This window comes from Gopherus evgoodei, chromosome 2 (assembly GCF_007399415.2).
Source record: "Gopherus evgoodei ecotype Sinaloan lineage chromosome 2, rGopEvg1_v1.p, whole genome shotgun sequence".
In the NCBI taxonomy this organism is placed as follows: Eukaryota; Metazoa; Chordata; order Testudines; family Testudinidae; genus Gopherus; species Gopherus evgoodei.
Genome location: NC_044323.1, coordinates 258,111,233 through 258,125,864, shown reverse-complemented (window position 1 = coordinate 258,125,864; position 14,632 = coordinate 258,111,233). Strand labels below are relative to the sequence as shown.

General features: G+C 43.2%; 1 protein-coding gene across 3 annotated transcripts; it reads left to right on the top strand.

The window, feature by feature from the left end:
* Positions 1-315: 315 nt before the first annotated feature.
* On the top strand, positions 316-11,213 carry LOC115647002 (cytochrome c oxidase subunit 6C-2). Of its 3 annotated transcripts, none has more exons than XM_030553568.1 (4): positions 316-334; positions 2,032-2,159; positions 5,856-5,994; positions 9,722-11,213. In XM_030553568.1, exons 2-3 carry the CDS (start codon positions 2,046-2,048, stop codon positions 5,979-5,981), a joined length of 240 nt encoding a protein of 79 aa, XP_030409428.1. In that variant the 5' UTR covers positions 316-334; positions 2,032-2,045; the 3' UTR covers positions 5,982-5,994; positions 9,722-11,213. The 3 variants fall into 3 exon arrangements, with proteins under 3 accessions (XP_030409428.1, XP_030409426.1, XP_030409427.1); XM_030553566.1 differs by lacking the exon at positions 316-334 and adding an exon at positions 766-867; XM_030553567.1 differs by lacking the exon at positions 316-334 and adding an exon at positions 906-1,019.
* The last annotated feature ends 3,419 nt before the right edge of the window (positions 11,214-14,632 follow it).

Below are 14,632 nucleotides of genomic sequence, written 5' to 3'. Positions count from 1 at the left end.
GCAGAATCCCCTCAGGAATATGGGGTGCTGTGCAGCTGTGAGGGTGGGACTGTGAGGAAGGTGGTGGGCAGTGGTCTATGGGTGGCGGGTGCTGGGTGAGTGGTGTGGTGTGCAGGATGCTGTGCAGCTGTGGTGGGAAGCCAGGAGGGGAGGTCTCTGGGAGGGGTGGGGGCTGGGCATAGAGCTCCGTGGTGAAGATCTCTGGGGAGGGAGCACTGGGCATAAGGATGAGGTACGGGGCAGGGGGGCAGTGTGGTGCGGGCCCGCCCTCAGGGGGAAGGGACATGCGGCCAGCACAGGGCTGGGAAGACCACTGTGCATCCGGCAGCTGCAGGTTTGTAAACAGCGCTCGCCTTCTGGGCTGCGCAGAGCGGTGCTGGCTCCCGCCGCACCATGCCTCATTGCCCCCAGCCCGCCCTTCCCGCTGGAGACTGACCATCCCACTCCCCTGCACCTTGCCCCATGGGGGCCCACAAATATGTATGGGGCCAGGCCCACAAAAAGTTAATCTGGCCCTGGATGAGGCTGTCACACTGAAGGCTGCTACAGAAGGAGCAGTTTGGGGTGGGGGTGGGGTGGTGCTCCTGTCATACCCTTGCCTAGAGAGAGGTGGGGGTGGGGTAGCCAGAGCGCTTGTCCTCCCCCTTCCCTCTGCTTTTCCTTTGCCCTCACTCCCTCCTTCCGCCCCCTCCGCCATGTGGTCCCCAGCTGTGTTGCTTGGCCCCACCTCCATACGGATTTTGTGGCTCGCGGTTTGAGCCGGGCGGCTTGCCGTAGCCTCGTCAGTGTGTTGCGCATGCGCGGCTGCAGTCCCGTAGTCTGTGCCCGGCTGTAGTCAGTGCGGAAGGACCTTGGTGCTTTGCTGAGGTGAGTAGAGGCCTCCCCCGCCCCACTGGCCTGGAGCTAGTCCGGCAGCCCGGCGTCCCCTCCTTCCCGGCCCCGCCCCGCCCCGCCCCGCCCCGCCGCCCCCCTGACCTCCGTGTCCCTGAGGCCGCTACCAGCCACCGCGCATCCTGCGGGTGAGGGGCCGGGCGCGGCGCGGCGCGGAGCGGCGGCGTCGGGGGGTTGGGGCCGGGGGCCCGCTGCCGGCGGAGGAGCGCGGGGGGCTCGGTCGCTCTGGGTCCGGCGCTGACCCGGGCGCGCCTGGGCCGTGTGACTCTTGTCTCCATTTTGTCGCTCGGTTGGTGTTTGCGGACTAAGCACCCGGCCTAGTCCTCTGCGTCTGATCCCCGGGGATGTGTGTGACGCTGGACAGCAGTGCTGGGTCTGTGACCAGAGCGGCCTGACCTGCAGACCACAGACTGCCGCTGCCTTGCGGCCCGGCCAGGAGATGGCAGGCAGCGAGGGACACACCGAGTGTTTTCGGCACAGCACTTTTATCGAGCATAACCGCATCTGCACGTGGAGAGCTTTGCTGGCACAGCTGCACTGGCAAAACTCTTGTATAGACAGTGCCTGACACTCAGTCCTGTGTGTCTCACACGACTGTGTGCACAGTCTGCTGCACTACTGTGTACATGGCACAATAAACCCCCTTTGCAGAGACATATTATTACACAGTACAGTTGTCTGCCATCTTCCTTTTTTTAATATAGTGCATTAGTCATACATTATATCTAGATTAATAAAAATATGGTTCCTGGCCTAAAAAATCTGAGTATGACTTGTTTCAGGAATATAAAATGGCAGTAGACTTCATAGGAGAGGGAGGAGTATTGTGTGGCTAAGACACAGTAAACAGTAGAAAAGAAACACTCCATGAACTAGTCTATTATATGTATTTAAAGTCTGTTGTGTTTTGATAGTTTCCCCTCACAAATAGGTTTCCTTCAAAGGGCATCTCAAATGTTGTAAGGAGGTATTTTAATGGAGGGAATGATTTTGCGTGTGTTGTGAAGCTAATCTAGTATCCTCTTGTGAAATGTTTAGTTTAACAAGTCCGTTATATACATAGAAAACAAAATGCATTAATTAGGACAGGAACTTCCTGTGTACATCTCTTAATAAATTTCTAATGTATTACTTTCCTAGGAGAAATCATCACCATGTCATCTACTCTGTTGCCCAAACCACAGATGAGGGGCCTCCTGGGCAAACGTCTGAGATTCCATATTGTAGGGGCATTGATTGTATCCCTGGGAAGTGCAGTTTTGTACAAGGTAAGGTCTTATAACAGCTGTGAGCCCAGTTCATCTCGACCAATCTATATAGCCTTCTGGTTCAGGACTTTGACTTGGTTTATCAGAAAACTGCTGTGATGGATTTCTCATGAGTATGTCTCCAGAGTGCTGTATGAAACCTTTTGGTGCTTCTCTGAGAGGAGGAGGAGTTCCTGTTTTACAGATAGCCTCCGATAGTTTCTGAGTGACCTGGCCGAGGCCACATAGTTGTTGGCGAGCCTTGGACTAACCCTAGGAGCCACACGTTGCACAATTCGTGTCTATACTGCCCAGTTAACATGAACTCTTACCCAGCTTTTAGCCCACCTGGTTCATACAGGGAGAGAAAAAAATCTGACCCAGGTTTGGAAGTGCTTCAAGCCTGGGTTATCTTATCTGGTGGAGATGGGAGTTAGAATACAGGCTCCACTTTAATTCAGACTGCTTTTCCGTGAGGAGATAATCCTCCAGTGCCTTCCCACAATTTTTCCTGAAGGACATCAAGTGTTCCTGCAGTTGAGTGGGAAAGAATCCTAGAGCATCTCACCACTAAGAACAGTGAAATATGTCTGCAGACACATGAGTGAATGAGGACACAGTAATACAGGTAGAGGTTTGCTATGGGGATGTCCACACCCAGGGTAGGCTAACATGGATGCCAGTCACCCAGGTTACTTGTGCAGTTCAGACGTATCCCTAGTGCTATGTATAGCTCATGGTGGCTCAGCCTAAAAAATTTAAAATTGATGGTGCTCGGACTGGTCCATGGACTTGCCTATGTTTAATGTAGGATATTTATTGAGGGGAAGAGGGGAGAGAGAGAGTCCCTGAGGAGGGTCCCACTTACTAAGTTATCCACAGAATGATGGCCTTTGGAACGCTTAGCTAAGCAAGATGGGCAAACTCTCTGCCCTCTGTAACTTAATTTGATTTAGGAGAGTCAAACATCTCTCAGCCATTTCTGGTTTCTTAGAAGGGTTAACCCTTCTTGGCATGTGCATTGGCATCTGAGTATTTCGTAAAGTTGTTGTAGAGTATAAAATAAATATCTAGAGACTGGTCTCTTTAAGATGAGATCTTCCTCTGTGTTTGCAAAGTGCTTAATGCACTTTGGATGCTACTGCAATAGAAGCAATAATGAATACAATAAAAATGCTGTCTGCTGAGAGCCACCTTTTCAACTAACTTTAGCCACCATTGAAAGCTGGAGAATTGTTAATCAGCCTTGATATCCTGCTTTGGTCAGAAGACTACCCGTGTGCTCAGTGGAGTGTCTATCATTATTGTTGGCAATCTATCTGATAAGGTATAGTGGGCAAGGAGGACACAAATATCTCTGGAGGGATAAGGACAACATGGTGAAAAAATAGAACTGTGGCTTAAGTGTGAGGTTGAAGACCTTTTTTTTTTTTTTTTTTTTTTTTAAAGGATTAGGGCAAGGCCACATGAGCTTTGCTTTCTGGGACACTAAAGAGTCGTGCAGACAGAATAGCAGTAGTTAAACACTTAAATACCTTTAATACGCTGAATGCATAACCATCACTTTTTATGTCTTAGGATGGCTTGATTGCCTTTATGACTAAATGTTTGCTAGGTTTCTGAGGGGTGATATCTTGTTAAAAAGTTTCACTCAGAATTGATTTCCTAAGCAATCAAAACACACACACTCAGCAACTCATTTCTAAGTATATGGAATAACTGAGCCTCCAGTCCTTTACTAAACTTCTTTCTTGTCACTTGCAACATTTACATTTTCAGAAAGCTCTAGCTGAAGACAGCTGTAAATATTAAGGTTTAATTACTATTATTCATCAGTAAAGCCTAGCTCTGTTACTAGCACAGTCAGAGGCTTCAGCTCCTATTGGAGATTTGAAAAAAGTCCATTAAAGTAAAGGAGCAACTTACCAGGACATAGCTAAACTGACACTTGATGTATCTTTAATCACTACAATTTTTTTTAAACCTGGCGCACCTGTGGTGGGGCAACTCTTTAAAAAATAAAGGGTCAGATTCTTGGGTATGTACAAAGAGCACACCACAAAAACTGGGAATGCAGATATGGCATAAATCTGTTTTGTGCCTTTTCTGCCTGGGGCTTGTGTTTGAAGAGCCAAGCTCCTCACGTAAGAGCAGTTAGTTTCCTTCACTGTTGTATCTTGCCTGAACTTTGTTGAACTGAAGGGGTATGTGTAGGAAGACTGATCTTCATCCACTGTTCCCTTAATTATGCACACAAGTGGCCAAATCCTGAAAATATACATGTATATAACTCCATTGACCTCTGGCATTCGTCTAGATCTGCATGTATTTTAAACTAATGTAAAATGTGCCCCGGTCTGGGAATATTCTCAATTGTCTTATTTCCTAGCCAGCTATGCTCACAGCTGGTATGAAATTTGAGAAAGGTGGAGGTGGGTAAAGAAATTCATGTGTGGTATCTTGCCCTTTGCCACTGCAGTGCCCAATCAGATGATTTGAAAGTATCTTGTCTCCTGATTGGTCCTCTGGTCAGGTGTTCCAGGTTCACTGTTTGTTAACCCTTTACAGGTGAAAGAGACATTAACCCTTAACTATCTGTTTATGACAGATGGAGATTCCACCACCTCCCTAGGTAACCTCTGCAGCATGGGGCACGGGTCACTTGCTGGTGGATTCTCTGCCGCTTGAGGTCTTCAAACCACAATTTGAAGACTTCAGTAACTCGGACGTAGGTTAGGGGTTTGTTACAGAAGTGGATGGGTAGGGTTCTGTGGCCTGCTTTGTGCAGGAGGTCAGACTAAATGATCACATTGGTCCCTTCAGACCCTAAAGTCTATGATTCTTGAAGGGCTCCCAGATTTATATGGCTATTCAGTTGACTAAAAGATTCTATCAAAACAAATGAACCACAGCATGGAGCCCAAGTGTATGAAGTGTGTTCATACTAGGAAAAAGATGGGGGATATTCTTTATGTGTGAACACATGGCAACTAGCACAAGGTAAAATCTTAGTGAAGACAAAGCAGTTTGTAGTGTTCACATGTGTTAGGTTAAGTACCAGGTTAATATTAAACTTCTTGTCTTCCCTAGGATTTAATTGTGTGTTAATTTATGAGTATGAACCCTCCTTTTTCTTAGTGTAGATGTGGCCAAAGTGGGTGCGTCACTTTGGCTATTTGCTTTGGCAGTTCCCTTTCCTCCTTTTGTAACCTTACAGAATTGCTCTAACTGTAACTCAGTTTTAGTAGGAATGATAGATAAAATGGCATCCCTAAACCACTTAACCATGTGATTGTCCATGGGCATATTAAAAGTATATTTGTAAATCCTTTAAGTGTAGAACAATTGGCAGGTGGTGACAGTTTTTTGGCAGAAAATGATCACTTGGACTTGTGCACATTATCTGACAAGGAAGAATTAACTTATTCCTGAAAATTTAATAATGCTGTTTGTAAATCTGGTTCCAATTTTTAGATGAAGCAACACAAAACATTTGTTTTCCAATCCATTAAATAGTTCAGGATCTAAATCTGAGTAAAAGTATTGCTGTAACCCTCTAATATCTAACTGTTCTGTGTTGAACTAAAAACAGCTTTTTGAGACTGAAGTAGTGTTATATCAGGTGATATGGCACCACCAAGTGAATTACAGGCTTTCTGCATCTTATACAAATTTTTCTACTCTTAAAACTTTAATTCTCTACCTTTTGCATTTCAGTATGGCGTGGCTGAGCCCAGGAAACGAGCATATGCAGACTTCTATAAAAACTATGATTCCATGAAGGACTTTGAGGCCATGAGGGAAGCTGGTGTTTTTGAAAGTGTACAACCGAAAGACTCATAAGCAGCATATATAGGTAACTGCAAGAGGCCTTACATCAAACTGATCTCACTAACTACTGTTTATATGGATACACTGGAAATGTCCCATTTTGATGTTTTTTATCAAATTCTACCCTTAAATTGCCATCCAGTTAAATGGAGGTGAGAGTTCCTGAAGTTTAGAAAAGGAAAAAGGGTCTCAGTGGGAACTACAGATAACATTCCTTTTGTTCCTAAATCTGCAGGGCCCATGATGATAAATGCAAAGTATTGCATGTTGAAGGGAAAAAATTGAACTACTTATGCATCCGTTGGGGGTAATAAATTAAGTGTTAACTTAAGGAAAGGACTTCGCATCATTACTTTGACAACAGCTCATCATGCGGAGATAATGTGTTAAAATGCATAAAGAATAGAAAATACAGAAATATTGCCATTATATAAATCAGTGGTTCACACTAACTTGCAATATTGTGCAGTTATGATAACCCTATCTCAAAAAGGAAGAGACTCTTACATGAAGTATTTGGATATGGGAGATTTTACCTTTATAAAACATGATAAAAGTATACAAAACAATAGTATAGGGAAGATAGGCTGGGAGATTTTTTTTTTCTGTCTTGTAATACAAGAACAAGGAGACATCCAGTGAAAATGACAAATTCAGAACTGAAAAGGAAATGTATGAAAAAAACAACTGTTTAGTCTGTGGCACTCTGCCATAGGATACTGAGGCCAAAACCTTCTCAAGATTGAAAGAAGGATGGAGCACATACTACAAATATATTCAATCATGAGAGTTAGTTGAAAAAATTGACTTGATAGGGATATATAAACCCTCATGTTCCATGGTTTGTTTGAAGATTGGCTTAATCAAGCTGAGGGCAGGTTGTTTCACCTATGCCTGCTGAAGAGTTTCTTGCACCTTACTCTGCAATGTTTGGTTCCGGCTGATTGGGGGGGGGGGGGGGGGGAAATGTGGACTAGATTGGCCATGGGTCTTATTGATTATGGCAATTCCTGGTTTCCTTTGACGATAAAGGAGAGGGAGAAGACCAAAAGATCACTTCTTTTGGGGATGGAGAGAAACAGTGCATGTTCATGGGTCATAGAAGCAGCTTCCAATACATCCTGCTTTCTCCAGAGCTTGAGGAAAAGGGAAGATAACTGGCCACAAGCTGAATTTCCATATTTAAAAAAAAAAAAAGTTGTACAAAGGAACGTGGGAGTTCATGCCTTCTCACATATTTTGTAAATAGAAGCATTTGATTTTTCCCCTTAATAGACTGTACTGTTCCCTCGATATAACTACAAAGGGTTTTTGAACAAAAAATACCAAACAGCTAATAACTTTGCTCTTAAACATCCTCAGAACTCTGCCTCCTCTCTTCCAGATGCTGTGATTAGAAACATCAGTGTTAAAGTAAGCTGTAACTTGGCATAAGAGCTTTTTTTTTTAAAAAAAAAGCTGCTCCAACCGTAGTCCTGATTGGGGGGGGCTACATATGAAACTGATATTGATATCTTCATTGATCACTTTCTTCCACTTCTCTGAAAACTACTTCTTCAAAGACTGATCAGGGGCAAGGACTTCTCCAGTCTTCCGGTGCTCAGGAATGTTTATTGTGATCATCACATGATGATTTGTCTTGCCTAATTATCCTGGCCAGCTAGAGTTTGACTTTTAGTCTCATTCAGTTTTATTACTTGTTAAGTAAATGCTTCAGTACTGGACTTGATGGTGTTAATGTTTCTTGCTTCCACACACAAACATGACATCAGATAGCAGCTGGTTCCAGTATAACAAAAAAATGGATGATGGATGCTCCTCATATAGTTGTAAAGTACAAATGCAAAACAGAGTAGCATAAACTAATAATGGGATTATTGACCATCCTTTTATTCTTCCTCCCATTGGAAATTCTTTTTTTTTTTTTTTTTTTAAGCAACATGTAAGAGTGTGGTAAATAACAAAGGGATCACTTTACCTTTGCACAGTCATACTTCTATCTCCAGTTTAAGATCATAATAAAGAATACTGCTAACATATGTTTATGTAAACTAACTTTCTCTGGCACTTACATCACCAGTGCTTTGGTCAGGTGGCCTTCTTCAGGGTGTTTTGAAAGGCTATTTGGCAAGAATGTCAGATCTGATTATGGGAGGAAAATCAACTGAAACAATACTGCCAACAAAGATGCAAGTTTAAAACTCTTTAATTGAAACTGAGAATCGAGCTTTGCTATGCAAACACAGCCAAAAGAAACACTTGATTACACCAAGAGGCTGTAAGCTTTCCAGTTTGCAAGCAATGTAGAAAAGTCTTTCTCTGACCAGGTTGAGTGCACCTGTTTGTTAGAACTGTGGCACATTAACTAGCTCAAGGCTTTAAAGGGATTTTGGGATTATCCTTTCTTCATCATTTACCCAGTGGCATTAATTGAGAGAAAGTGGCACAGATAGAATAATCTTAATCTGTAACTCTGTTTAGGTAGTGCATTAGAAGAATTATCAACAGATGTGGAGGTGCAGTGCAAAAATATCCTCAGCTTCTGCAGTAGGAAAGAAGCTGGTGGGGACCTGCAGTGATTGTAGGGTGCATATGACTGCCTAGGTCAGCAGTTCTCAAAATGGTGGTTGGAACCCCTCAGGGCGTCAGGAGGTTAATTACATGGGGGGGGTGGTCACAAACTGTCAGCCTCCACCACAAACCCTGCTTTGCCTCCAGCATTTATAATGGTGTTATACATTAAAAACACTTTTTTATATGTGTAAGGGGGTCGCGCTCAGAGGCTTGCTATTTGAAAGGGGTCACCAGTACAAAAGTTTGAGAACCACTGGTCCAGGTAAATCGGAAGGAGGGGGAAAGAGGAGATACAACTTATCATTGCTGCTTCCGCCATCTGTGGAAGATTGCACCTGTGCTTTCTGTCTATAAAGTGAATGTGGAAATCTCCCATCCCCTCCAAATATACTTGTGAAACTGGATGGAGGTTCAGTTTTGATGCTGTTTTTGCTATGGACATCTGTCTTGTAGAAACTGTACTAATACCAACCTGTTGAAGGTCTGGATAACTAAATAGAAATTTGTCATAGGCTTTCCTGACCCATGCTGAAGATCTGTTAGACTATATCTAATACTGCAGCAAGTCAGTGGACTTTGGACTAACTCAAAAATAGACTCTGAAAATCCTTTTCTCTCACCCCCGCCCTCCTGTTCCCTTCTCCCTAATTTTAGGGTTAACACTACTTCTTTTAACCTGCTGTTTTGGAATGTTTCTTGCAGTTACCGAAGAGGAAGTAGGTCAGTAGTTAGCATATTAGCATGGGACTGTAGAGACTGAGGTTCAATTCCCTGCTCCGCTATAAACTTGTGTGTGGCACAGGGCAAGTAGGTAGGACTAGCATTTCAAAGGGCTTTAGGCACTGCAGTGCTGAGTCTTGCAATGCTTGACTTTTGGGTGTGTCGCTACCAGGTGGAATCCATCATACACTTGTGCATTTATCAATGTGTATATAGTGAATTGTGAAGGCTGTTCCAGATCTTACTGCGTAACTCTTGATTTGTTCCATGTTTCAATTTTATTTACCTCAAGCAATGTCATAATAAGCGATGAGGAAATAGTGGTGGGAAATTCCTCCAGACTAAACTACTGGCATAAACACTTTCCCTCTCTGTTTGAATTCATACATACTAATGTAGTTACTTCTGAGAGCTAGGATTGTCCAAATATATTAACTTATGTTTTTCTTATTTTGCAGATCATCTTCAAGGAGACTTGACAGCTTAAACTTGTTTCTTCAGTCAACTGTAAAATGTGTAATACACTTCAGTGGTGGGCATGCTGTAGTGTTATTCAATAAACTAAATACTTAATGAAGCTTTATTTATCTTAACTGATGACCTTGACTGTTTAGATGCTGAGGGAAGGGGTGGAAATTCAGGTGGTACTCTTCATATAATGCTAAAGACTAGGTGAGAGAGAAACAGAGATCCTGAACCCTTGTGGTTACTAAAATAAAGACAGTATTGTTTGCTTCCTGGCCTAAAGTGTTCAATAGGCAACAGCTGCTTGGACAGCACTTGCAGAGGATTCCTATATACAGTATTTATAAAAAATTGAAAGCTTTTTTTGCTTAGGATACAAAGTTAAAATGTACCAGAGTTAAAGTTTCCAGGGCCACATAATTTCCCTCCTCCCCCTTCAAAGTTGAACCTGTACTACTGAATGAGGCAAGGATCCTCTTGAAAACGTGATCATGTAATTAAAGACAGCATCCGAATTAATACATAAAAGGGGTTGCAATTAATATTGCCCATGCAACCTTAATCTGGCAGTTCCAAATTTTTGACTTTTAGAACTCTTAAATAAAATGACCTTTTAAGGGGTTGTGGGTTGAAAGGGAGGTGTGCACGAGGGAGTTTTGAGTCCGTAGCACTTCCTTCCCTATCACATTCCTATTCATTGGGGGTAAGGGAGAAGAAACAGACACAGGGAAGGGGAAAGGTGAGAAAACAGTATGACATCTCTCTTCCTCCCCCCCATGTATTTTTATACTTCTCCCATCAAGTTGTCTGTTTGCTTGCTGTCTTGTCGTCTTCTCCTTTCTGTTCCTAGACTCACTACTCTTGAGTTCTCTGTGGGTTTTCCCCTCTCCTCCATTATAGTCTTTGGCTCACTTCCTTTTTCCTTCTTAGGAGTACTTTCTTTCTTCCCCTTTATCCTGCAGTCCTCTCTCTCTCCAACCCATTCCAGAAGTTTGAACTGTCACTGTTCCTGCTGCAAGGCCCCTACTTATTCCCCTTTCTGCTGAAAATGCCTTCTTTTTTTCTTCCTGTGTGCCCCCCTAACCCTCTTCCCCAATAGTGCTGGAATGTGACTCCTGGGGCTGGCACCAGCACCCTACCTTTGGGTATAGGCAGCAGTGCATAGCAGTTGGCTTAAGGCCCCAAATCCTAGGTGTATGCCTGTACCTCAGACACTGGGGGCCAGGAGAGGGTCTAGAGAAGATGAGGGCAAGAGCACCTAGTGGCAGCCAAAGGCACTTAGATGCACACATACTGAAGTAAGAAAATGCATGTTTAAGTTACATAAACAAACTTTCATTTGTGCTGTGGTGATGACATGAGAGGGAAAATGTTCTGTACAAGTCAGTTTAATTTGCTCTGGGACTGCAAACATTAAAATGTCCATTGTAATTAATGGTTACTGCATGACATCAATACAGGGCCATTAAAGATGAGTTGGATACCTTACTTGCATTTCTTCCCTTAATGTGCTTGGATTCTTTTTAAAGCATAAGGTATATCTCCATATATTATCTCATAGAGCTGGAAGGGACCCTGAAAGGTCATTGAGTCCAGCCCTCTGCTTTCACTAGCAGGATCAAGTACTGACTTTGCCCCAGATCCCTAATTGGTCCCCTCAAGGATTGAGCTCACAACCCTGGGTTTACCAGGCCAATGCTCAAACCACTGAGCTATCCTTGCCCCCTGAAGCCTAGCCTTGAATTTCTTGGGTTTATGTTTGGTTCTGGGACAACTAAAGCAACTGCAATATGTTTTAAGGTAATGATGCATGCTCTTAACTGTAATTCCATTTTATCATAGATATGGTCTAGGAATATAGAGTGAGGCTTAGCCTCAGTCACCCTGGTGTTTCAACCTACCCTCCATACTGAATTTAGGTCAAGCTATCCTGTACAGTCTCAAACTTGGACAAGATGGCCTGTTACAAGTAATTAAAACATTCTTGTTCTTACATTAAACAGAACACATTAGCCTCAAATAATGTGAATCAGTGTCACATTTATAGCTAGAATGCAGGAAACTGCTTCAGAGTGTTTTTGGCTTGACACATAAGATTCTAGAGTTGCTCAATAATAGTGTCTTTAAAGTAATTTTCCTTGTAATACCTACTGTTCAGAGAACATAGACTCCATCTCTCTCATAAGCAGACAGTAAAGTCTTCCCATGAAGAAGCACAGCAAATTAAGACCTTTCCAAATATAATACAGATAGCTAAAGTTCAAATCCAGTTGGCATAGCTTTTATTATTTCAAATAGCCCATTAACTTTTCAACATTCAGCGTGGACCATGTAGAAACATTAAAGAAACTCCTTGTGTAACTTTTAGTTGATTCAAAACACTAATGCAGTAACAGAAGGTCTGAAGAAAATCCCATCCATATAGGTTTTGCTGTGAAATAGGGAATACACTTTTATTTGTGCTTCAGGTAGATAGTATTAGAGGTGTTAGGGAAACACTTTCTCCTGTAAATATAAACTGAATATTATAGCATGATAGAAAAAGACAATACTTAATCTCTCAAAGCTGTAACTATCCCAGCCTGTTAAACGTGCAGCAACCATTTCTTCTGACTAGTGCTGTCTCAAGCACATCTATAGGTTCTAATGGTACAAATTTTTTATCCACACAGCTTTGGTGGCACTATAATTTGTTAATGGCAGATGCAGGCTAGTGAAGTCAATTTCTTGTGCAGGCCACTATATACACAAACATATATTTTTGTCATGCCTTTCTGCAAATTTAGCTTTTTAAATCATTTTGCTTTTGAAGTCTGACTTTTCTTTTACCAAGTTCTATTGTTGCAGTGAAGACTGCTTCAAAAAGGCAGACTACATGGAGAAAAAAACAAAACTGCCTATCCTGTCTACTGTTGCAGCAGCTGGAGAAGAAATGTGCCTTTCTTAAAGAAATATAGGGTTGGGAGAGAGCTGGAGGCATCAACTTGTCCAGCACTCTGTGCTGAGGCACGACTAAGTAAATCCAAAGCATGTGTGACAGGTGTTTGTCTGACCTGTATTTACTAACCACCAGGGAGGCTTCCACAACCTTCCTTAGTTAAATTCTTGAATAGGTTTCCATCTTTAGCGTTGGAAAGTTTTTCCTAATACCTAGCCTTGTTGCAGATGAAGCAGATTACTTCTTGTTCAACCACCAGTGGACATAGAGAACAATACATCAACCTCATCAGCCCTTAAGCTACAAGTATTATTAGTTTCTCCTCCTTGGTCATCTTTCATAAGACTAAACATGCCCCTAAACCTTTTATCATTTTTGTTGCTCTCTTCTGGGCATGCTACAATTTGTCCCTATCATTCCTAAAGGATGGCACCTAAATTGGAATCAGTACTCCACCTGAGGTCTCCCCAAGGCTGTGGGACACTTGCCCCTCCTGCCCCCATGCCTTACATATAAAACTACTGTCAATGCACCCCAGAAGATTAGCCTTTTTCTAACCTGAATCATGTTGACTGATTGTCAATTCTTGATCCACTATAATCCCCAGAGCCTTTTCAGCAGTATTACAGCCTAGCCAGCTAGTCCCCATTTTGTAGGGGTGCATTTGATTTGATTTTCCTTCCAAAGTACTTTGCATTTGAATTTCATCTTGCTTTCAGACCAAGTTTCTAACTTGCCAAGGGCATTTTGAATGCTAAGCCTAGCCTCCAAAGTGCTTGTTACTCCTACAAAGTGTGTTGTCATCTCCAAATTTGGTCAGCATAGGTGCCATCCCTTTATCTAAGGCATTAATGAAAATAGTGAATTGTACTGAACCCAGGAAAAAAACAAAACCACACACACACACAGTTTGACAGCAAACCATTGAGAACTACTATGGGGCTTTTGACCAGCTGGACATCCACCAGACAGTAATTTCACCTAGACCACAGGTTCCTAGTTTGCATATGAAATGGATATTTGCTGTCATGCCGGACAGCTTTACTAAACTCAAGTTATAGCTCTATGTCCCCGCTCCCAACCATCCAGTAGGCCAGGGTAGACAACCTATGGCATACGTGCTGAAGGTGGCACGTGAGCTGATTTTTCAGTGGCACTCACACTGCCCGGCGCTTGGCCACTGCTCTGAGGGGAGAGGGGGGTGGTGCTGCATTTTTATTTAATTTTAAATAATGCTCCTTAAACATTTTAAAAACCTTATTTACTTTATATACAACAATAGTTTAGTTATATATTATAGACTTAGAAAAAAGCGACCGTCTAAAAACATTAAAATGTACTACTGGCACATGAACCCTTAAATTAGAGTGAATAAATGAAGATTCAGCACACCACTTCTGAAAGGTTGCCAACCCATGCAGTAGGCCAATAAGCCTGTTAAAGAAGGACAAATAGGTTGGTTTGGCATGATTTGTCTTTAACAAAGCCATTCTGGCTAGTACTTATAACTAAGGCTGTGATTTAGTCTCAGAAGGCATGGAATCTGTGACCACCAAAGTCCTCCATAACTTCAGTCAGTGCTGGCTGGGAGGTGCAGCATCCCCTACTGCTTGTGGAGGCAGGGAGCTGCAGGGTACCCCTGCCACCGTAGGCAGTGCGAGTACCCCGCAGCTCCCTGCCACCAAGCTGGCTGGGGAGGGGGAAACCCTCCCCCCCCAGAACTTTCCACCGCTGCAGATAGCAGGTGGGCGGGGGAACCCCCCCATAGCTCCCAGCTGCCATGGGAGGACCCTCGTCACATAGAGCTGCCAGTGGAGGAGGACCCTGGCGCGCCGAGCCCCCAGGGGTGGTGGGAGCTCCCAGCCTCCTCTCTGCCATCCACGCCCCCCTCCACCAGGCTTCCCATTTTTAATTATTGCCTGTGACCTGTCCCTGACTTTTACTAAAAATAACACAACTCTAAGCT

Excerpts from the sequence above, each read along its gene's own strand:
- LOC115647002 (XM_030553568.1), top strand. The coding sequence starts at position 2,046 with ATGTCATCTACTCTGTTGCCCAAACCACAGATGAGGGGCCTCCTGGGC. Across the intron at positions 2,160-5,855 it reads GAAGTGCAGTTTTGTACAAG|TATGGCGTGGCTGAGCCCAG; the intron begins GTAAGGTCTTAT and ends TTTGCATTTCAG.